Genomic DNA, 25,348 nt, shown 5'->3' on the forward strand with positions numbered 1-25,348 from the left:
AAGAGTCATCTTGAAAGATTGCACAATATGAGGGACAAATTACTGATCAAACTGTGGAGTAGAGTGGGCACAGTTGAGCAGGAAATATTGACTGCAGAATAATCTGAAATGATTGTGTCATACAGACCCAGAGACTGTATAGTCCCAAACCACCACCTCATCTCAACAGACTGAAGGCCCCTGAGCAGTTGTGCTTTACTAACTACAAGTCATTTTCAGCGGCAGAGCCACACCTAATGCATTGACCTTACTACTGCTATATCCCACGGGTGCAGATCCCTGCAGCCGGGACTGAGCGTGGGAGGGAAAATTCAACACTTCTGAATATTTTGAATATTTTTTTTGTGTTAATGTTACAAGGAGCAGTAAAGAAAAATAAACTGATGCGCATGAGAATGCATGAGTGGTCTTGCATCAGCCTTTGTGTACGTGTCTGTGTGTATCGTGCTCAGATACCACAACAAAACAGCCACTTCCTAAAGTACAATTTAACAGCAGGAGGTAAAATTGGTCTAGGTAGATATGGCCTTGTCTGTTGTACTAAAGAAACACACTGACAGATATTTTATGATGAGATGGTTACTACCTACCTTTTCCCCATTTTCTGCATACAGTAAGCGGAGTCCCCAGGATAGCATTAACCACTAGATCACGTTGCTCTTTATAAAAACCAATTTAGATTAAACTGGTTCTTTACGAGGCTACTTATTAGCACATTGTTGTCAACATTAATGGCCAAACATCATTTCTAATGCACTCCCAGTGCTAAAATCTACTGTTGAGGAGAAGTAGCAGCAACAGCAGACTAGATAGAGCCTGATCTAATTTGACTTCATGCCAGGGCTCCCTTCAAACAACATCACGTTTCTGGACGAAAATAGTTTAAACTATAGAGGCTTCTTTCAGAAAACCAGAGAAATACACCAAGGGTGAGACCCTGAAGTTCATGGTCCCCTGACATTAACAGTGATTGAAAGTCCGTGGGGACGCTGGCATTGTTAACAGCAATACGTGTATCTTGCTCTTGAAATAACAGTGAGCATAATTAAGATAATAAATCAGTTAGTCCGGACAGATCCAGTGAGGCGTGAGGGGACATTCGTTTCTTTCAAAGTCTTCATTGTTGCTTTTCAGGAAGGTTTTATTTTAACCTTGCAATTTTCACTTTTGATTTAGATTTCAGGTATTCGTGAGATGAAGGATTAACTGTCTCCATGCGTTCTGATAAAATCCACCCACACTTTGTACACTGGGGTTCTACTGAAATTGTCACACTGACATACTTCTATAGCAATTTGATTCAAATACATGATACTAAAATAAAACCAACACAGCAAAATTATTTTATATATGCGAGAGCGAACGAACGAACCAACACAATACACTGGAGTAGCGTTAGCTCTTCTGATTCTGGTCTCCAATTTGGTATTGCAATTCCAGTATCAGTAGTTAAGTTAATATACCTCTTGAAAGTCTACAATCATCCTGTTAACTGACTCTGGGCTCAAAATATTTGTTTGTGATCTCTGTGGGCTTTGCTTTTAAAAGGAACGTGTAGGAAGATATGTAGGGTTACACAAATCCAAAGTTGAAGCTAAACTTCCATCAAAGTGGCAATTAGCAATATGAAGCGTGTGCAGATGCGGATTTGCCTGCACTATATCTTCATGCTCCCTGGGTTGGCCTGCCATTGCCCACAGGGCTAGTGGGTAGAGCTAGTGATGAAGCATTAAAAAAAAGGAGTACTTGTGGCATCATCTAGACTAACAAATTTATGTGAGCATAAGCTTTTGTGAGATACATGCATGCATCCGATGAAGTGAGCTGTAGCTCATGAAAGCTTATGCTCAAATAAATTGGTTAGTCTCTAAGGTGCCACAAGTACTCCTTTTCTTTTTGTGGATATAGACTAACACGGCTGCTACTCTGAAACCTGATGTAGCATTGTGTCTGACAAGGAACAAATAGTATATGTTTGTAAATGCACTTTCCCTCTGGCACACCTTGCTGAAATTTGCAGGCAACGTAGAATGGCCCACAGGGAGAAGCTCTCCTTTCCCTCCTAGGAGCACTCCCTGCATGCTCTAATGAGGTATGTTGCTAGCAGGTGGCATAGGGAAGCTTGTGCAATGCCGACCTGTTGTGGATAGACAGAAGCCTTCAGTATGTAGGGTGGGGCTGTCAATGTGGCACCTTTGATGAGCACTACAGAGCGGAGAGATCAAATGAGTAGAATGGTTAAAGAAAGCTACATTGGCTTTTTAAGGGAAGAAATATTTAAAAGGGCATGGTACACAGAATGTGATATGCACAGAAGCAGTGCAGGATTGCTCCTCTCTTGAGTGATGACAGCAGCAGCTGCCGTGAGGCTAAAACTTCTAATTCGAAAAATAATAAATAGCAGAACTGTAGGTCTGCAGGCTTAAAGAATTTAATATGCCACTGCAACGTTGATAAGGTGTTTGTGTGCAATCAAAAAGTTTGTGGCTGACAACAACTATAAAAGTTGCTGTGAGAAGCAGATATTCCACAGAGACTCTTCCCTGCTCTAAGTGATTTTCTCCCTGTGCTTGGAACTGCACAGCAAATCATCCTGAAATACAGATTGAAGAGCAAACTTCCCATTTTTAATATCAACCCATGTGCAAGATTTGCCTGGAGCAAGAGACCAAAGAAGGTCTGAAGGGGAAAGAGGTCTTTAAATGTGCTCAGTCTTATAACCAAAAAATCCTCTGGTCTGCACCCAGACTCCCATCAATAAATGTAGCTGGGAACAGAGTCTGAAATATCTATTTTCTCATTTTCCTCTGTTTGAACTAGCATTTAGAACCAGTCACAGTGCTTGGTCTCTCTGGTAATATAACTATGTTCAAGCATTATGGAGTGTAGAGTAAAACATTTCCCTCCTTGCAGGATATGTTCAGTTTGTGGTGTTAGATAGGAGATACTTGGACTGCAGGTAACGCTAAGGTTAAAGATTTCATCTTAGAATGTAAAAAGAAAAGGAGGACTTGTGGCACCTTAGAGACTAACAATAAGCTTTCGTGAGCTTATGCTCAAATAAATGTGTTAGTCTCTAAGGTGCCCCAAGTCCTCCTTTTCTTTTTGCGGATACAGACTAACACGGCTGCTCCTCTGAAACTGATCTTAGAATGTGTGACTCCGAAGACAGACAGTTCATACCTTGGGGTTCCAAATTTTCCAACCTGTAAATCAGTACCCAGAGCACATTGGGCCAAAGCTGCTCCCTTTTAACTCCAATGGGTGTTCTGCTTTTGGCTTCACTGGGACCAGGATTTGGACCATAGTGTAGATATTCTAAATATGGAAGAAATCCTATAGAGAAACAAGAACAGCATGGATTCCTGAGAGCCTCATTCCACTCTCCCACCACTGGACACGCTGGCTTTCTTTGCCCCAATTCTGATTTACACTAGTGAAGTGAAAGCAGAATTAGGCTCAGAATTTGGAAACTTTAAGGAGAAAAGAAGGAAAAAGGAGATACAGAATCCAAACATCCCCCTACTGCCCCCCACACAGCTCCAGAAGAATTTAAAAATAGGCATTGTTGTTGCACAGATAACCCAGAGATAGCCCGGCCGATCACTGCCACATATATAAGGAGTGAAAACCCTTTTGTTTATACGCTAACTTTAAACTATTTCCTAATTTATAATTTACCCAATTTCAAACTCTGTTAGTTTCTGAGAGGTCTCCAGTTTGCCCCTTGGTTGGAAAAGCACAGCCCATCATAGCACCCAGGGCTCTATTCCCCGTTACAAGACTGTGCTGTCTGTGCAGCTACGTAAATAGTTGAGTTCACAGAACAGGTGCCAGGGGATAGTGCTCAAGAATACGTAGCATAGTTCCTAGGTGCTGTCGAGCCAAGGGAACTTGTGCCCTGCAAATAGCTTCTGCAGTGCAGCTCTCTGTACCGGTTCTTAATCCTCCCCACTGATGGGGATGTGTCATGTTTCTCACTGGCGATGGGGAGCTGTGCTCCTGCACGAAGGGGAGAGCCAGCACCCTGAAGTGGCATTTTTCCTGTCATGGCAGAAGCACAATTTGAAACTCTTCCTGTGACGAGACTGTACCTGCCTCAGGTCAGTTTTGAGAGTTTATTCTGCATTGGCTTCGCTTCCGTTATCTTGAAGGTTTAATTTTCCAGAGCGCAGCAGAAGGAGATCTAGGGAGTGAAGCTTCTATTCTTTCTAGTGAATGAGGTGTTTGGAGGGAATGGGATCCTGGCATTTAAAACTCATTCCCCTGCTCCAGGAATTCCTTGGCATCCAGGACTGGAGAGTTGGTTCCAGTGTTTAGATTTCTCTTATGAAGGTGACTCGAAGAACAGCAGTGTTGTTTTTAATTAAAGTTGTCAGGCTTTGGCTGCACTGACCTCAGGTGATTCCTGGGCTGAGAAGGAGACCTAGATGAAACAGCTCCTTTCATTACTCACAAGCCAGCAGCTCTGCGTGCAGCAGGTCATGGCTTTTCCTCAGCCATTTGTTTTACTTAGAAATGTTTCTCAAGCTTAGTTTTCTCCTTCCTTTTTTAAATTGCAGCATTCAAGAAAGAGGAAAAGCTGCTAGGTTTGCAAAATGTTCCCAGCCAGAACCACGTAACCAGACCGCTCCTGCAAAGGTTAGGCGATCCGGTCTTGCCTGAACTTGTTCATAACTCTCATTGACATGAGGAGAAGGGGGTGTCTGTGTGTGTGTGTGTGTCTTCTTGCATACATAGCTACTATCCAGGCAGAGGGATGTCAAAAGGGCATAGTGGGGACTGACCACAAGAATGCTGACACTAGAATTGATGGACGTAGTCAAAATACTATAAAGACCATGAATCCTCACACAATGGTACAAATGAGTATCACTTTGTATCGACAGGGAAACGGAAGCACAAAGTGATTAGGTGACTGGCCCAAGTTGACACAGTTAGGAGCAGAACTCCGTTATTCCTGGGTTGCACGTGGGGTCCACCAGATGCCGCTTCTTAGCTGGAGGCACAGAATGAACTCTGCCAGGGTAGGAAGTGCCTCAGTCTCTGTGCAGTGTCATCCTTATATATTGTGTGTAGGGGGAAAAGCCACTGTGTCCTGGGGGACTTCGTTCTGAGCAACATGCTGAAGGTCTCATGCTGCCAGAATTAAAACATCCTTGAAATTTCTAAAAACCATAGAGGATCATTTCCTAACTCCAGAAGTGTTGCATCCACCACAGGGAACCCTGTATTGGACCCTGTCGTGACAGATAAGGAGGGATTGGTCGTAGAACTAAAAATTAGTGATTGTGTACATGCAAGTGTTCATGACTGAACTATTCTGTTTGCACATTACTGGTCTGGACTTTACATTTGTTAAAATACACTTGGTGCTTTGAAAGAACCAATTTCACCACGCTGAAAACCATTACAAGCAAAATGAGCTGGGAGAAGGAATTGAAAGTGAAAGAAAATTGGGAATTGTTTAAGAATATTTCCCTACCTGCTCAAAAAGCCACAATTGAGAAAAGGCTATGGTGGTTAAAATAGCAACCTGGCTTAGCGAGGAAATGAAAGCAGCTATAAAATGTATAGATATACAAGTAAAATGTGGGGAAAAAGTTGATAGCAGTGAATATAAACTAGAATCTAGGAACTGATGCCAAAAGGATACCAGGAGAAATCTATAGCTTGTATTGTTAAGGACAATAAGAAACAATTTCCATTTACCAAGGATCATGGTGGATTCTCCATCACTGATAAATTTTAAATTAAAATTGAATGTTTTTCTAAAAGATATATGCTCTAGGAATTATTTTGGGGAAGTTCTGTGTCCTGCTTTGTATATACTAGATAGTCACAGTGGTCCCTTCTGTCTTTGGAATCCATGAATGTATAAATCTATTAATTATTTAAGTGTAGTAGGAACAAAAGGAACCCTAATAATGGTATGAGTCTGTTCCTAGATGGGAATGGTAGAATTGTCAATAACAATGCTGAAAAGGCAGGACTGTTCAATACATATTTCTGTTCTGCATTTGAGAAAAAGCCAGATGATATATTCGTCATATGATGCTGATGAAATACTTTCCATTCCAACAGTAACTCAGTATGATGTTACACAGCATCTTCTCAAGTTTAGACATTTTTTAAATAATCAGGTCTGGATAACTTGCATCCAAGAATTTTAAAGGAGCTGACTGACTCAGGTGCCTTGTGGATTATTAATATTGATGTTCAATAAAAGTCTTGAAACAGTGGGGAAGGTCCAGAGGTCTTGGAGAAACTAATGTTGTGCCAGTATTTAATATAGCTAAACTGGACAACCCAGGTAATTATACGGATACTAGGAGGACACAGATCCCAGATAACTTAATGGAATGGCTGATATGGGACTCAATTTAGTAAAGAATTGAAGGAGGGTAATATAATTTATGCCAGTCAACATGGGTTTATGGAAAATAGATCTTTGATGCTGTTGCCTAAAGGGGTGATGTGATCCTTGGATGTATTTACAGGGGAGTCTCAAGTAGGAGTAAGGACATCATTTTACCTCTGTATTTGGCACTTGATGTGGCCACTTCTGGAACCCTGTGCCCCATTCGGGTGTTCAAGAAATCCCTTGCAGGATTGGGAGATATTTCATATTGCCAGGTCATCTTAAATTAGAATAAAGTAGCAATGGACACATTCCTGTTCCTGGCCTGTGGCGTGCCGATTGGCTGGAAGAAAGCTGCTTGTGTGCTGCAACCAATTAGACTAGAGAAATGAGGGGATTTTTTTAAATGTACAAGAACATCGCTCCCATCAGTCCCCGCTCCCCACATATAAACCAAACAAACCAGTATCCCAAACAGAGGTCTGACATGCGAGAGACTCAATGAAATCCAGTAAGGGCATGGCTGTTGCTACTGATTTTGCACAGAAGGTGCCCAGATACTATGATGAAGGGCGGCAGGATAAAACTCTAAGAAAGATCAATCGATAGAGCTTTTGTTAATAAAAAGCAAAATAGCTCCTGTCCCTGGTCCCTCCCAGTGCCAGAGACCAAATGTTTCCTATCTGAATAAGCAGAGCTACTCTGCCTGAAACTACCATTGTCTTTAATTTCCTGGGACCTGCTTGCTGCTATTATCCAGCAGAGAATGTAATTGTATAATCTCACCTACGGTGCTGCACTCTCTCTCTAAATAAAAGCCTGTTGCAGAACTGTGATTTATAACGCCAGCCTCAAGAGGATGAATCTGGCTTTATGCTGCAAGTTTGACTCCTGTTTGTCCTACATTAAATCACTGCTGTTTTGCTTCTATATCACCTTTGCTGTATTAAAGAAATTCAAAGTAGGTAAGTAGATAGATTACCTATCTATCTATCTATCTGTCTGGACAGGTAGTTATTTTATCTAATCTATTTGGTTCTATGGCTCTTATTGCATAGTACCTAAACTCTGACATCGCAGATCTCTGTTGTTGCAGAAGGAAAACAGCCCCTTTCCTTGCTCTTTTCATTGGAGAAAGTTGTCTTTAAACTGCATTACATTAAGCAGAATTTTTTCCCATTTGAAGATAGTTCCTTTAGTACAGAGACTAGAAGTAAAAATGTCAAGTGCATAGCACTTGATTCAGCCACTAAAGAAGTACTCAGACTCAGAGAAACACAGCGCACTCTGAGGACAACTTTTGGGGCTACAGCAGATGAATCAGTAGATTTCTTCTGGACGAGGATTCTTGTTCCAGAGCTGGCAGTCTTATAGATGTGCCTGTTTTTGTCTTTAAACTGTAAATCAGGTCTTTTTATTTTTCAGGAACTATTACAGATAAAGAGATGGGGAAAATCAGGGGTCCAGGCCTAGGTCCCATTTTATCCAAATACCTCCGAATTCAGGTAAATGGTTCTGGTGTAGGCTCTTTTCCCCTGACATCTACAAGAATATGGTTGCAAACTGTCAGTAGATGGAGAGTTATACCAACCTACCATGGCTCTCATTTAGTTTGGAGGAATCTCCTATGGCATCTTTGTACACAGAACTGACTCAAAGCATGTAACGAGGAGGAAATGGGGCACTTTGTATGTATGTATTAGCATCAACAATACTCACTGCTGTAGTATCTAAATGTCTTCATGCCCCTCTGTTCTCTGAAACATGGTGAAGGGATAGAAGCTGTTCAACTGGGCCCCCAAGTTCGATTCAAAACACTTTTCTCTCCTGAAGAAATTTGTTCTGCTCAGTGACAGGTTTCAGAGTAACAGCCGTGTTAGTCTGTATTCGCAAAAAGAACAGGAGTACTTGTGGCACCTTAGAGACTAACCAATTTATTTGAGCATAAGCTTTTGTGAGATGAAGTGAGCTGTAGCTCATGAAAGCTTATGCTCAAATAAATTGGTTAGTCTCTAAGGTGCCACAAGTACTCCTTTTCGTTTTGCTCAGTGGCATTTTAAGTTCTTTGCAGAGCACAGTGCAGCAGAGAAGCTGTCAGCCCGTGTCATATCACTACCTCTCAACACTTACCCTTTCCAACACCTCCAAGCTGCAGATTTCAAGTCTGCAGCTTGGAGGGACCAGCAGGACTGTTTGCAAGCAGGATGTTGTAAATAATCACTTTGCTCTTGACAAGTTATTAAGGTGATAAATACACATATAAATGCAGGAAGTATCACTGATAAAGTGGGTTGACAAATCTGCCCCACTATCTCCTACCCCTTACAGTAAATGAGAGGCTTACTAAATACCTGCAAAGGTTTGGGATAGGTCCTGAGCTCTAGTCTAGCAGCAAATCTCTGTTGGATAATATGAGCCGCAGTTCATTTATGTGAGGGATCTTTATTGAACTCGATTTTGAAGTTATGCCTAGAACATATACTCTCCCATTTTCAGCACATGTAAATCTAAACATCTAATAAAGGAGAGAGCTGTTTTACATAGAGATGGCACTTTGGTTGCCTTTTAATGATGGTGTTTTGAGATCACTTATTGTACAGGACTTTGTCTCATCCAGAAAAGAACACTTAAAATGATTACTAAAATCTTGTCTTTTAATCTTTAAAAATAATCTTTCTGAACTGCATATAAACTCAGCGAGATAGCAGAGTATAGCTACATACTGCCAGACTGCACGAAGCACAGAACTAAACAGACCAAAAAAGAAAAGCAACGTTGTCCTAGTGATAATGCTTTGCACTCTCAGCTTTCCATTACTCAATATCTTCAGAGCATCATAACAACACTGGGCCTGATTCTCTTTTGTTGGTACCATTCTATCAGTGCAAAGGGGTCTGTCAGTGGGCTGTGCTCACTGGCAGCCCCCTTTTACATAATCGGTACAGTACAAAGCACCCGTGCCCCACAGTGCAGCTGAGAACAAGGCCCGTTCAGTGCTATGTACTGCGTCCAAATGCGCAGTATCAATGTCACTTGTCAATACTTCCTGCCCAGTTCGGGCCCAATCCAAAGCCCACTGAAATCAATGAGAGCCTTTGCACTGACTTTACTGGGTGCTGGATCAGGCCCCAGGTTTCCAGTCGTGCAAATCTCTAGTGAGTGAAACACAAAGAAAAGTTCATATGCTATTGCGACAAGTTTGAGGAAGAAACTCGGTGGGACCAGTGACATATGGGACTTACTTGCACAGCTCAATCCTTTAAAATTCAAGTGGATTTACTCTGTCATTTTTAAATTACTTAATCACTTGTCTTGACTTTTAATCTTTGATAATGCAGGCATTTGAATTTTCCTCTATTTAGCTCTGCCCACAGACAGATTTGAGGTCTGTCAGGGAAAATCCATATTCTCAAACCTTATAAGAAGAAAAGGTGGGGAAAGATACATTCCACTATTTATCTATATTTATTTATCCACTATCTTCACGGATTTGTTCCATCTTTTTATTTGTTTATTTTAATTTATTGCATGATCCTGCTTAAAATGCAGAGTCACATTTACGCATACAAATTTAGCTCCACGTTCGCACCATGGAAAAACTCTTCCGCCACTCATTAATGGTAATTTAATTTTTTAAAATTGCAAATCTGTGATCTGAAATTATAATATAGTGGTGCAGTTGTTCTGCAGGGCACTCAAAAATGGAGACTCAGAGCAAACTTGTTTGCATAATAGCAGCTGCTGTGCATGTCTGGATTTTGTATGCGTGTCTGTTAGCTGCAGATTTCTTCCCTTAGATCTACAGGAAGACAAGGATTCTGATTAAGTGAGACCCTGAAAACTTGTCTGCAGCAACTTAGGGCTGTTGCTGTGGAAGCTTTAATCCCTCTTTGATATATTAAAAATCACAGGATTTTTACTAATGTGAGGAGCACATTTCATTTTCCCTTTTCAGCTGTCCAGAACACAGTGTGGAACTAGCACTTACGAGCTCCCTCCTATGAGCTTGGAAAAAGAATGATCCCACCTAGGCCCCTCCAAACGTTTTCTGTCCCTTCTGCACAGAAACAAGCCCTTTGGAAACTTTCCTGCAGTATGAATAATTTGGGAATGCTTAGGTGTCTGTTCAGCACATCCTGCTGGGGTGGACCTATGTTCCTTGCTCTGGGTTAACACATGATTTCAAGGAGACACATATTTGATGGATGTATGACTTTGCCAGAAGAACTTGATAATGTAGGAGATTTATTAAAGCGTTACACAAAGTGTGCTCTCTGTCACAAATTAGACAACTCTTCTGCATCCCTGCTGTAGAGTATTTCTCTTTGAAGGCCTTGGGGTTCTGTCAGACATAAAAATAAATGTGGGAAGGAGTCTTGTCTCTAGCAGAATTGGGAGCACTAAGGGGCAAGGGGTTTAATTAACCAGGAGGGAGGTTGGTACTGGCCACTCCTAGAAGCATGAAACAAATGCGGTTTGAATCAAAGTAATGACTTTGAATAAAATGGAAAATTATTAATGCAAGAAATACCATGAAACTGACCCTCCATGCAATTTAAAGTAATTGTTGTTTTCAGGTTTCTTTTTGCCTCAATGGCACTTTTCTTGTAACTGGTTTCAGAGTAACAGCCGTGTTAGTCGTCTTAGTCTGTATTTCCACGGTATGCATCCGATGAAGTGAGCTGTAGCTCACGAAAGCTTATGCTCAAATAAATTGGTTAGTCTCTAAGGTGCCACAAGTCCTCCTTTTCTTTTTTCTTGTAACTGAAACTGAAATAACCAGGTCTGGAGTTTAACTGCTCTCAGCCTATTTCTAAGTGTTGTTTGTTTTTGGCCATTAAAAACTGGAATATTTATACTGCTAAATTCTTGCCATCAGAGGTTGTTGTTTGTTGTATATATTACAGAATGTCGATGCTATTCGCTCTGTTCCTAAGCTATCCTAAGACAGTTGGCAGAGATGCTGTCACAGTGACTAATCGTTATTCTCTCTCTCTCTAACCATCTCACCTTTGTCATGTGCCCATTATCAGAGTACTTAGGCACCATGTCACTGCCGGTCTGTGTCATAGCTGGTCAGCATGCTGGTTTCCTGGTGCCACTGGCACGTGTACTGTATTGTTCACTTGCATTTGACTGACCTGAGGACCTAGCAGGTCCTTCACCCTTCAACACTGTCCTAAATATTCTTGGGGGAGGGGAAACAGCCCTTAAGTTGCTAACCTGGGAAGAGTTCATACCTGGGAAGCGTATTGTATGGTGGAGCAGTTAGTGCCTCACATGGAACTTGGGCCTGGGGGTGACTGGGGTCTCTCTTCTTTAAGTCCACAAATCTTTTATTGCCACTTTCTGAGAGGTTGAGGGCTGTTATCAAACAAAACAGAGCATTTGCACTTGAAAGCAGTATGTTTGGATTGGTTTGGGGGGGGGGGGTTGTTTTTTTAACACCTATGGAACTAATTTGGGCCTTTTCCCTGCCAGTGGAGCTTAGTTCCAGGAACAGTCAACCTCCCAGATTTTCAGAGTATTGGGCAAGGTTTATCTGAGACTACCACTAAAAAAAGGAGAGAAGGAGAATCAGGATTCCTATGCTAGCTCAGACCAAGGTCCATCTAGTCCAGTATGCTGTTTCTGGCAGTGGACAGCACCAGATGCTTCAGAGGAAGGCATAAAAGCTCTAATGCACAATTATCTGCTAATTTGCCCATAGGTTTCAGAGTAGCAGCCGTGTTAGTCTGTATTCGCAAAAAGAAAAGGAGGACTTGTGGCACCTTAGAGACTAATAAATTGGTTAGTCTCTAAGGTGCCACAAGTACTCCTTTTCTTTTTGCCCATAGAGGAAGTTTTGCCCTAACCCTATGCAGTTATTGGTTTACTTATTTCCTGGAGCATTAGGTTTTATATCCCTTATACATTTTTATCCTATCTTAAGTACAGCAATTATGGATGTTCCAGTTGTTCATATAAATGTCTAATCCTTTGTTATTAAATCTCCCCTGGGATGGAAATCTTTCTTTCCCTTTAATAGTTTGTGTTGCCATTCTCTGAACCTTTTCCATTTCTGCTCTATCTTCATGGAGCTGGGCAACCAGGACTGAATGCAGCATTCAAGATGAAGTTGTACCACTTATCTCTGTATCTGATGGCTTTACAATATTTCCAGGATTAAACTCTGTTCCCCAGCCTTGGTGAAAGCCCTGTGAAATGTTCTCTGAATGAGTTATTTACTAAGGGTTTCCTCCTCTCGCATCCCATGATTGATATTTCTCAAGGGGACTGATAAATCTCATTCAAGTTTTGGTTCTCTCTGCTGTCCAGTAAGAATGTTTTGATTGTTGCCTCACCAGTTTTTGCTCTTCCTTCACAGAGTCGGAAACACGCAAGCAAAGTCAGACTTTACTACATGCTACATCCCATAGACGGAGGCTGCCCGGCCAAGAAGCTCCGATCAGAAAACGTGAGTATGTTTCAGAGCCTTATTCTGCGCTGCTTTGTGAATTGGCGCCCCTGTGCAAAGGCATGTACTCCTGTAACAGCTTCAGAGGTAAGAGTTGGGGTAGCTGAAATGCTGAGTTACTTGAAACAATTTTCCATAAATGATACAGAAAATATGACCTGCCAGTAATTGAACTTTTAGTTTTTACTTGGTCGTTTCTAAAACAGAGAGACCTCACAACACACCTATAGTGTGCATTCAGAGCCAGATCATGCTGCCTGAAACACCTTTAGCTTGTTGGCTGGTGAACTGCAGTGGAAACGACTGAAAGGATAATGACTACATGGATGATGGCACTTTCAGTCTAGTTCCCTTTGAATTTGGGGTAGTAAAACCTGCTCTTTAATTGTGATGGTTAAAGTTCTGTAACTGTTCCACCGTCAGTCTGGATTGAAGTCCTTTCAGGTTCCATACATTCAGATGATATTTGTGTACAACTTTCTCACGCCAGGGGAAAAAACATCAGGGAGAGAACAAGTGATAGCAGAGGGAAGCACTGTGTGAGAGAGGCAGCTAGAGAGAGATTCATGGGGGAGAGTAACTAGTCAAATGAAAACGAGGAAGGAAGAAATACACGTCAGTGAGCAATTTCCATTCTAGTGTGTCCTGTAACCCTTATTCCACTCTCCCGTATGGCCTTTGAATGGATGAACTTCAGTTTCTTGGCAATTCTCTGCGTACTTGGCTGTGACAGCTTCTCTCTTTGCCCATCTCAAGATCCTTTCACTTAGGTCCATTTTGATTTGCCCTCATTGCTATCTCTCTCTTTCTAGTTTAGATCACTGGGCACAAACAGTTTGGTGTGGGAGATTTAATATTCATGGGAGCTGGGCAGCAAAAGCCATGGACATCACACTAAAAATATTTCTTCCTGTGAAACAATCCGTTCTTCAGATCTGGGTCGTGTTGAAAGCGCCCGCCTGGGGTCTCTCACATCATCCCTTGGTGCCTCCAACCTGCTTTCTGATTCCATCCTAACCCTTCCCTGCACATTGCTCAGCATCCAGGTGCTCACCCTTTTTGCTTCTGAAGCCCATTTGACTTCCTGTTTTCTCCTGCTCATAAGAAACCACCCTGACTTTGCTCTGACAGCTCTGTGCCTGCCCTTGTCCTACACACCCCGTAAGTCTATATGCTCTGTGTCTATGTAATACATCATATCCCCCATCTGTCCATTAGGTGATCGCCATGTGACAATTTTGCTTCCCTTATGTATCCTTTGGCTCTTCTAAGCTCAGAGTGTTGTTCCTGCACAACAGAACTTGTTTCAGTCTGTTATGATTGTCCTCTCCCAGGCCTTCCAAGGAGGAATATGCTTGTCCCTGCTCAGATATTATCCAGTCCTTTGTATCCATGTGGAACCACAGAGTTGAGATATTTAGACCGTCTCTTGAAGGCAGCTTGATAACATCTTTACCGTGTCGAGGACACAGCTGTATCCCGCTCATTTCAGCTTGATGGTAGTGTTACTGATGTCACGGCATAGTGACTTTGTTGGATCATATTAAAGAAGTTCTGTATTAAAATCACAAATGAGTTTGATTCCCCATAGTTTAAATTCCAGGGTATTACTAATTAAGAGGTCTCTTGGTTTTTGGTACTGTTTCTCTCCCTCTATGTGTGAAACTTGCAAGCTGCTAATTGTGTTAGTACATTCTAAGACAGAGTCTGTTCTCAAAGCAATTCACAGAGAGAGACTCAAAGCAATACTCTGTAACAACAGAAACAGCACCCAGAGACTCCCTGCCGTTTTGTTGTATTAACAATTGTGATTAAAATAGAGATAGAGGATGTATGTGGATGGATGCTTGGTGTGGATAATAACTGAATGATCAGGGAGGTGCCAGCCTAAGAATCCAGTGTCCATCGGCTGAAGAAGGGGTCAAGTGGAAATAACCAGAGGAAACCCCCCCCCCCCCCCGGGCAGACTGGAATCCACCCAACAGCCTCAAGGATGGGAGAACCAAAGAACAAGATAACATCTAGCAGCACGGAGCCATCAGGAATGTGCTATCTGCTGATTGATTCAGCAACAGCATGATGAAGCAATTCCCATAGACTGGCATAGGAAGAAATTCCTATAAAAATGGACTCTAGAAAGTGAGAACTTTGGGGTCTGATTCTGCAAACCAACTTCCAGGAGCATCAGATGAGCATCTGACAAGGCCCTGCTCCCTCCTCATGTCCAGGCCACCTGGCCAGTGGCTTGGCATGAGCAACTCTAAGGCTGGTAACTATGATAACAACCTTGCAGAACCTGTGTGTGTGTGTTTGTATGAATGTGTGAATAAATATGAGATTGAATGGAATGTTATAGCTATAACTATCTGCTTACTATGATTCTTTCTGTATTCACAATAAATGTGGTATTTTGCCTTTTTCCCTTTAATAAGATCCTGCTGGTTTTTATTTTATTGGTATAACAACTTTAATGAATATTAAAAATGCAGTTATTTGAGTATGATATTACTGGAGCCCAGTTATGTTTCTCTGTAAAAACATACGTTACCAAAAAGGGTACCTTGGCCTCCTTGCAGAGAAAATGGTCTATTTTTGTGACTCTAGAGAATCATAGAATATCAGGGTTGGAAGGGACCTCAGGAGGTCATCTAGTCCAACCCCCTGCTCAAAGCAGGACCAGTCCCCTATTAAATCATCCCAGCCAGGGCTTTGTCAAGCCTGACCTTAAAAACTTCTAAGGAAGGAGATTCCACCACCTCCCTAGGTAACGCATTCCAGTGTTTCACCACCCTCCTAGTGAAAAAGTTTTTCCTAATATTCAACCTACACCTCCCCCACTGCAACTTGAGACCATTACTCCTTGTTCTGTCATCTGCTACCACTGAACAGTCTAGATCCATCCTTTTTGGAACCCCCTTTCAGGTAGTTGAAAGCAGCTATCAAATCCCCCCTCATTCTTCTCTTCCACAGACTAAACAATCCCAGTTCCCTCAGCCTCTCCTCATAAGTCATGTGTTCCAGTCCCCTAATCATTTTTGTTGCCCTCAGCTGGACTCTTTCCAATTTTTCCACATCCTTCTTGTAATGTGGGGACCAAAACTGGACACACTACTCCAGATGAGGCCTCACCAATGTCAAATAGAGGGGAACGATCACGTCCCTCGATCTGCTGGCAATGCCCCTACTTATACATCCCAAAATGCCATTGGCCTTCTTGGCAACAAGGGCACACTGTTGACTCATATCCAGCTTCTCGCCCACTGTAACCCCTAGGTTCTTTTCTGCAGAACTGCTGCCGAGCCATTCGGTCCCTAGTCTGTAGCGGTGCATTGGATTCTTCCGTCCTAAGTGCAGGACTCTGCACTTGTCCTTGTTGAACCTCATTAGATTTCTTTTGGCCCAATCCTCCAATTTGTCTAGGTCCCTCTGTTTCCTATCCCTACTCTCCAGCGAATCTACCTCTCCTCCCAGTTTAGTGTCATCTGCAAACTTGCTGAGGGTGCAATCCACACCATCCTCCAGATCATTTATGAAGATATTGAACAAAACCGGCCCCAGGACCGACCTTTGGGGCACTCCGCTCAATACCGGCTGCCAACTAGACATGGAGCCATTGATCACTACCCGTTGAGCCCGACAATCTAGCCAGCTTTCTATCCACCTTAAAGTCCATTCATCCAGCCCATACTACTTTAACTTGCTGGCAAGAATACTGTGGGAGACCATGTCAAAAGCTTTGCTAAAGTCAAGGAACAACACGTCCACCGCTTTCCCCTCATCCACAGAGCCAGTTATCTCGTCATAGAAGGCAATTAGATTAGTCAGGCATGACTTGCCCTTGGTGAATCCATGCTGATGGTTCCTGATCACTTTCCTCTCCTCTAAGTGCTTCAGAATTGATTCCTTGAGGACCTGCTCCATGATTTTTCCAGGGCCTGAGGTGAGGCTGACTGGCCTGTAGTTCCCAGGATCATCCTCCTTCCCTTTTTTAAAGATGGGCACTACGTTAGCCTTTCTCCAGTTGTCCGGGACTTCCCCTGATTGCCATGAGTTTTCAAAGATAATGGCCAATGGCTCTGCAATCACATTACCAACTCCTTTGGCACTCTTGGATGCAGCGCATCCGGCCCCATGGACTTGTGCACGTCCAGCTTTTCTAAATAGTCCCGAACCGCTTCTTTTTCCGCAGAGGGCTGGTCATCTCCTCCCCATGCTGTGCTGCCCAGTGCAGTAGTCGGGGAGCTGACCTTGTTCGTGAAGACAGACAGAAGCAAAAACAGCATTGAGTACATTAGCTTTTTCCACATCCTCTGTCACTAGGTTGCCTCCCTCATTCAATAAGGGGCCCACACTTTCCTTGACTTTCTTCTTGTTGCTAACATACCTGAAGAAACTCTTCTTGTTACTCTTAACATCTCTGGCTAGCTGCCACTCCAGGTGTGATTTGGCCTTCCTGATTTCACTCCTGCATGCCCGAGCAATATTTTTATACTCATCCCTGGTCATTTGTCCAATCTTCCACTTCTTGTAAGCTTCTTTTTTGTATTTGAGATCAGCAAGGATTTCACTGTTAAGCCAAGCTGGTCGCCTGCCATATTTACTATTCTTTCTACACATTGGGATGGTTTGTCCCTGTAACCTCAATAAGGATTCTTGAAAATACAGCCAGCTCTCCTGGACTCCTTTCCCCCTCATGTTATTCTCCTAGGGGACCCTGTCCATCAGTTCCCTGAGGCAGTCAAAATCTGCTTTTCTGAAGTCCAGGGTCCGTATTGTGCTGCTTTCCTTTCTTCCCTGTGTCAGGATCCTGAACTTGACCATCTCATGGTCACTGCCGCCCAGGTTCCCATCCACTTTGGCTTCCCCTACTAATTCTTCCTGGTTTGTGAGCAGCAGGTCAAGAAGAGCTCTGCCCCAAGTTGGTTCCTCCAGCACTTGCACCAGGAAATTGTCCCCTACATTTTCCAAAAACTTCCTGGAGTGTATCCTACCTCTTGTAATTATGAAAGTAAATGCTTGGTCTTCCAGATGATACGAAGGGAAAAGGTTTCAAGGAAGCAACGTCTGTTTCAGCTTTACATCTCTGATGACATAGGCCTTTCCAACTGTACATGATCAACATCATTTTCCAGCTGACCTTTAAATAATGTGGAGGATAATATTTGCCATTATCTGATGCTTATGAAAATATGCTCCATTCCTTAAGCAGCCATTAAACCTTCATCCGAAAAAGCACTGAATTTACACAACCCAATTATTAGGCAGCCTTTTGTTTTAATTTTTTTTGTAAAACAAACCTGGTGTCTTTGGCATACTGAGTGGTCATTGACCTTTTCTTTTAAATGTGTGCTTCACATTTCAGCTGAAAGTAATTCGAGAAGGTCGCAGGCTGGGACTAGGTCACAATTTGAGAAGGTCACAGGCTCTGAAATTTAAAGTCAATCATGACTTGACTTGGCAAATTTAGTTTTCATCCGGATTTCCCCGTCACCTGTAAATAGGGAATGGGCCCCGTTTAAGACTGACAGAGACGATGGAATCTTTTTGTATGCTTTGGGGCAGAGGTTGGGATGGGGAGAAATCCATTCGTACTTTCTTCCTGGTCCCGTTTGTACTATTAGGTACAGTTAAGAAGTATGGCAGGCAGCCCTAGTCGGCGACTACGCTTATTGAAGGGGCGGAGAGATGCTATTAAGACATGAATTGCCTGAGGAAGCATAAGAAATGAGATCAAAACATATTGCAAAGAGCACCATATGCCTTGTAAGGAATGCTACAGACAGTGAAACAAGTGAAACAAGGGTTGGTATCTATGAAAGAAGCATAAAGGATAGAGGCTGCTTTTTTTTTTTTTTGAAGCTCAGATTGTGAACTAGCAGATAACTTATCAGTACATCACTTTTTTGTACTCTACATATTTTTTATAGTTCCTGGTGAAAGCTTTAATATATGCTTTAACTCATGTGGAATAATTACACAGAAATTAAAGAAAAATGCTCTGTTTGAAAGCCTAAATACTTCTAATAATGTGCATATCTTGTGCAACGCTTTTAACTGAAATTTCCATCTAGTATAAACTGCTTGGCGTAAAGGAATTAGTGTTGGGTGACTACAATTTCTTCTTTAGCAGCAATAGAGACAGGAAGAGCAGAGATGTTGCCATCCTGAGTTACCACACTCTACAGGGTTTCTAAAGCAAGGTCCCTGTGTGTATCCCCCTCCATTCCTGTCTGAGCGGAATCCTCTTGTTAGTTCATCACATGGCACAAAGTAGTCATGCATGATGCATCCCTCATAGGGGTTGTCATTTTTGAGGTTAGTCTACTGCAGTTGTGAGCTGTCGGGCTGCTACCTCCATAACTGGAGGCAAGAAAGTCCCTGAAACCTGCAATTGTGCTTGGACATGGCTAAGGCATGATCCCATCTGTCATAAATATAAAGGGAAGGGTAAACCCCTTTGAAATCCCTCCTGGCCAGGGGAAAGCTCCTCTCACCTGTAAAGGGTTAAGAAGCTAAAGGTAACCTCGCTGGCACCTGACCAAAATGACCAATGAGGAGACAAGATACTTTCAAAAGCTGGGAGGAGGGAGAGAAACAAAGGGTCTGGGTCTGTCTGTATGCTGGTCTTTGCCAGGGATAGACCAGGAATGGAGTCTTAGAACTTTTAGTAAGTAATCTAGCTAGGTATGTGTTAGATTATGATTTCTTTAAATGGCTGAGAAAAGAATTGTGCTGAATAGAATAACTATTTCTGTCTGTGTATCTTTTTTGTAACTTAAGGTTTTGCCTAGAGGGGTTCTCTATGTTTTTGAATCTAATTACCCTGTAAGATATCTACCATCCTGATTTTACAGGGGGGATTTCTTTATTTCTATTTACTTCTATTTTTTATTAAAAGTCTTCTTGTAAAAAACTGAATGCTTTTTCATTGTTCTCAGATCCAAGGGTTTGGGTCTGTGGTCACCTATGCAAATTGGTGAGGCTTTTTATCCAACATTTCCCAGGAAAGGGGGGTGCAAGTGTTGGGAGGATTGTTCATTGTTCTTAAGATCCAAGGGTCTGGGTCTGTAGTCACCTAGGCAAATTGGTGAGGCTTTTTACCAAACCTTGTCCAGGAAGTGGGGTGCAAGGTTTTGGGAAGTATTTTGGGGGGAAAGACGCGTCCAAACAGCTCTTCCCCAGTAACCAGTATTAGTTTGGTGGTGGTAGCGGCCAGTCCAAGGACAACGGGTGGAATATTTTGTACCTTGGGGAAGTTTTGACCTAAGCTGGTAAAGATAAGCTTAGGAGGTTTTTCATGCAGGTCCCCACATCTGTACCCTAGAGTTCAGAGTCGGGGAGGAACCTTGACATGGTGGCATAGTGGTGGGATTAACCTGAAATCATTTTGAGATCCAGTTGAGATTTTTTGAACTAGAAATACAGATTTTAAAAAGGAATTTTTTTTTTCCTGTGGAAAGGAAGTCCAGAAAGCAGCTTTGAAACTGAAAGCAGCTTGGCTTTTCTCTGCTTTGTGGCCAAGCAGAGACAAAAGGGGATTATCTTTGTGAATTGCAGGTTTTCTTTGCCTGGAGGCAGGGTACTTAACTCCTGCAGGGAAATTCACAGTCTTCCAACCCAGAGTTTTTGGTTTTTTTTCTTTTCTTCCTAAAAGTAAATAGGGGGTGTGTGCTCTACCCATTTGTCTGGAGACAAAAGTGGCAGGGTTTTTTTTTAGGATTTTGATTTTTTTTGTTTTACAAGGAGCACAGGTTTGAAAAGGAATTTTTTTTTCTTTGGGCTGGGTAAGCAGGTTTCCAAGTAGTTGGAGGTTTTTTGCTTTAATTTGGGCCCAGAGCAGAGACAAGGGAATTGTCTTTTTCTGTAGGCTGACAATCACTATCAGAGAATAGGTATTCTATTCCAGCACAGCAAAAGTTTACAGCCAAGTTTTGTTTGTTTATTTCTAAACCTCGGGTGTAAAGTTAGTTAAAAACAGAGAGGTTAGAATGGCAAAATCCGCGGCTCGACTACAGCTCGAATTAGCCAAATTTCAGGCTGAGGAAAGACAAAGGGAACATGAAAGACAGATAGAACTCATGCGGCTGAAGAAGGAACAAGAAAGGGAGGCAGAACAACACCAAGCGGCTGCTCACAGGAGAGCTATGGAAGCGAGGGACAAAGAACTGGAGGAGAAGGAAAAAGAGAGGAAGTATGTGGAGGAGATGGAGAAGATAAAGGCTCAGCAGAATATCCCAACAAACCTTAGTAATCCTTCTCCAAGTACCACTTCCCATCCCAGAAAGTTCCCCACCTACAAGGCAGGCGATGATACTGAGGCCTTCCTAGAAAACTTCGAAAGGGCCTGCCTTGGGTACAACATCTCTACTGACCAATACATGGTAGAGCTGAGGTCGCAGCTCAGTGGACCCTTAGCTGAGGTGGCAGCTGAAATGCCTAAAGAACACATGAACAAGTATGAACTGTTTAAATCCAAGGCGAGAGTCAGAATGGGGATAACACCCAAGCAGTCTCGTCGGAGGTTCAGAGCCCTAAGGTGGAAACCAGACATGTCATTTACCCGACATGCATACCACATTGTGAAACATTGGGATGCCTGGATATCAGGAGCAAGTGTTGAATCTCCAGTAAATTTGCCCTTCCTAATGCAAATGGAACAATTCTTAGAGGGTGTTCCTGAGGAAATAGAAAGATACATCCTAGATGGGAAACCCAAAACTGTAATTGAGGCAGGAGAGATTGGAGCCAGATGGGTGGAGGTGGCAGAGAAGAAGAAAACTGGTCGCAGTTGGAGCAGAGACCAGAAGGGACCACCCCAGACCACACCCTATTACTGGGGGCCGCCTAAAGCCCCACCTACCTCCCAAAGAACCCTCCAGACCCCTTATCGTCCCACCACCCCGTTCTCCAGCAACCCTCCTCGCCCCAGTGACCCGTCAGCTGGACGATGTTTTAAATGTAACGAGCTGGGGCATGTAAAGGCCAACTGCCCCAAGAACCCCAACAGATTACAGTTCATTGCACCGGAATCACACCAGAGGTCCACAGGCCCAGATACCTCCCAAATACCCTTGGAGCGGAGGGAAACTGTGAGTGTGGGCGGGAAGAAGGTCACCGCGTGGAGGGACACCGGAGCACAAGTGTCAGCTATCCATGCTTCCTTAGTGGACCCCAATTTAATCAACCCAGAGATCCAAGTGACGATTCAACCCTTCAAGTCCAACTCTTTCAATTTGCCTACAGCCAAGTTGCCTGTCCAGTACAAGGGCTGGTCAGGAATGTGGACTTTTGCAGTCTATGATGATTATCCCATCCCCATGCTGTGGTGGAAGACTTGGCGAAGCATGTGAAGCAGGCCAAGAGGGTGGGAACGGTCACCCACAGCCAGGCTAAACAAGCCGTGAGGCCTAGCTCTGTTCCGGAAACTTCTATCAGGACCCGGTCAGAGGTGATGGACCCGGACCCCAGGCCAATGTCTGCAACAGCAGTAGTGGATCCAGTCCCAGAGACCCAGACGGAACCAGTCCCAGAACCGGAACCCGCCGAACAACCAACACCAGACCCAGTGTCAGCACTGAATCCAGTACTTGCAACCTCAACACCAGAGGGCCCCACCGACCCTGAACTGGCAGCAGCCGATAACCCAACACAAGAGGCTCAGCCGGAGCCTGAATCCCCACATAGTGCACCAGCGGAGAGCGGTTCACAGTCAACAGAAACAGCTCCATCCCCTATATCGCTTCCAGAGGGACCAAGCCTAGGTCCACAATCCCATGAGAAACTGATGTCTCCAGCATCAAGGGAACAGTTCCAGACCGAACAGGAAGCAGATGAAAGCCTCCAGAGAGCTTGGACGGTGGCACGGAGCAACCCACCGCCTCTCAGCTCTTCTAATCGATCCAGGTTTGTTGTAGAAAGAGGACTTTTATACAAGGAAACTCTTTCTGGTGGACACCAGGAAGACTGGCATCCTCAGAGACAGTTGGTAGTTCCAACTAAATACCGGGCCAAGCTCTTGAGCTTAGCCCACGATCACCCTAGTGGCCATGCTGGGGTGAACAGGACCAAAGACCGTTTGGGGGGATCATTCCACTGGGAGGGAATGGGCAAGGATGTTTCTACCTATGTCCAGTCTTGTGAGGTGTGCCAAAGAGTGGGAAAACCCCAAGACCAGGTCAAAGCCCCTCTCCAGCCACTCCCCATCATTGAAGTTCCATTTCAGCGAGTAGCTGTGGATATTCTGGGTCCTTTTCCGAAAAAGACACCCAGAGGAAAGCAGTACATACTGACTTTCATGGATTTTGCCACCCGATGGCCGGAAGCAGTAGCTCTAAGCAACACCAGGGCTAAAAGTGTGTGCTAGGCACTAGCAGACATTTTTGCCAGGGTAGGTTGGCCCTCTGACATCCTCACAGATGCAGGGACTAATTTCCTGGCAGGAACTATGAAAAACCTTTGGGAAGCTCATGGGGTAAATCACTTGGTTGCCACTCCTTACCACCATCAAACAAATGGCATGGTGGAGAAGTTTAATGGAACTTTGGGGGCCATGATACGTAAATTCGTAAATGAGCACTCCAATGATTGGGACCTAGTGTTGCAGCAGTTGCGCTTTGCCTACAGAGCTGTACCACATCCCAGTTTAGGGTTTTCCCCATTTGAACTTGTATATGGCCGTGAGGTTAAGGGGCCACTGCAGTTGGTGAAGCAGCAATGGGAGGGATTTACACCTTCTCCAGGAACTAACATTCTGGACTTTGTAACCAACCTACAAAACACCCTCCGAACCTCTTTAGCCCTTGCTAGAGAAAACTTACAGGATGCTCAAAAAGAGCAAAAAGCCTGGTATGATAAACATGCCAGAGAGCGTTCCTTCAAAGTAGGAGACCAGGTCATGGTCTTAAGGGCGCTCCAGGCCCATAAAATGGAAGCATCGTGGGAAGGGCCATTCACGGTCCAGGAGCGCCTGGGAGCTGTTAATTATCTCATAGCATTCCCCACCTCCAACCGGAAGCCTAAGGTGTACCATATTAATTCTCTAAAGCCCTTTTATTCCAGAGAATTAAAGGTTTGTCAGTTTACAGCCCAGGGAGGAGACGACGCTGAGTGGCCTGAAGGTGTCTACTACGAAGGGAAAAGTGCTGGTGGTGTGGAAGAGGTGAACCTCTCCATGACCCTTGGGCGTATGCAGCGACAGCAGATCCAGGAGCTGTGCACTAGCTACGCGCCAACATTCTCAGCCACCCCAGGACTGACTGAACGGGCATACCACTCCATTGATACAGGTAATACTCACCCAATTAGGGTCCAACCTTACCGGGTGTCTCCTCAAGCTAAAACTGCTATAGAACGGGAGATCCAGGATATGTTACAGATGGGTGTAATCCGCCCCTCTGAAAGTGCATGGGCATCTCCAGTGGTTCTAGTTCCCAAACCAGATGGGGAAATACGTTTTTGCGTGGACTACCGTAAGCTAAATGCTGTAACTCGCCCAGACAACTATCCAATGCCACACACAGATGAACTATTAGAGAAACTGGGACGGGCCCAGTTCATCTCTACCTTGGACTTAACCAAGGGGTACTGGCAGGTACCGCTAGATGAATCTGCCAAGGAAAGGTCAGCCTTCATCACACATCTCGGGCTGTATGAATTTAATGTACTCCCTTTCGGGCTGCGAAATGCACCCGCCACTTTCCAAAGACTTGTAGATGGTCTCCTAGCGGGATTAGGAGAATATGCAGTCGCCTATCTTGACGACGTGGCCATATTTTTGGATTCCTGGGCAGACCACCTGGAACATCTACAAAAAGTCCTTGAGCGCATAAGGGAGGCAGGACTAACTGTTAAGGCTAAGAAGTGTCAAATAGGCCTAAACAGAGTGACTTACCTTGGACACCAGGTGGGTCAAGGAACTATCAGCCCCCTACAGGCCAAAGTGGATGCTATCCAAAAGTGGCCTGTCCCAAAGTCAAAGAAACAGGTTCAATCCTTCTTAGGCTTGGCCGGTTATTACAGACGATTTGTACCGCACTACAGCCAAATCGCTGCCCCACTGACAGACCTAACCAAAAAAAAACAGCCAAATGCTGTTCAGTGGACCGGAAAGTGTCAGAAGGCCTTTAACAAGCTTAAAGCGACACTCATGTCTGACCCTGTGCTAAGGGCCCCAGACTTTGACAAACCGTTCCTAGTAACCACAGATGCATCCGAGCGTGGTGTGGGAGCAGTTTTAATGCAGAAAGGACCTGATCAAGAATTCCACCCTGTAGTGTTTCTCAGCAAAAAACTGTCTGAGAGGGAAAGCAACTGGTCAGTCACTGAAAAAGAATGTTATGCCATTGTCTACGCTCTGGAAAAGCTACGCCCATATGTTTGGGGACGGCGTTTCCACCTGCAAACCGACCATGCTGCACTGAAGTGGCTTCGCACCGTCAAGGAAACTAACAAAAAACTTCTTCGGTGGAGTTTAGCTCTCCAAGATTTCGATTTCGAGATCCAACACATCTCAGGAGCTTCTAACAAAGTGG

At 43.7% G+C, this 25,348-nt stretch overlaps 1 protein-coding gene across 1 annotated transcript in view; it reads left to right on the plus strand.

Moving 5' to 3' along the window:
• The window catches only part of ZMAT4 (zinc finger matrin-type 4), a 125,406-nt gene that overhangs the window by 16,225 nt on the left and 83,833 nt on the right, over nt 1–25,348 (plus strand). Inside the window, exon 2 of the mRNA XM_077805897.1 lies at nt 12,729–12,818. Within this exon, the coding sequence (XP_077662023.1) occupies nt 12,729–12,818 (90 nt within the window). The remainder of the gene's footprint in view (nt 1–12,728; nt 12,819–25,348) is intronic.

Source organism: Eretmochelys imbricata, chromosome 26 (assembly GCF_965152235.1).
Source record: "Eretmochelys imbricata isolate rEreImb1 chromosome 26, rEreImb1.hap1, whole genome shotgun sequence".
In the NCBI taxonomy this organism is placed as follows: domain Eukaryota; kingdom Metazoa; phylum Chordata; order Testudines; family Cheloniidae; genus Eretmochelys; species Eretmochelys imbricata.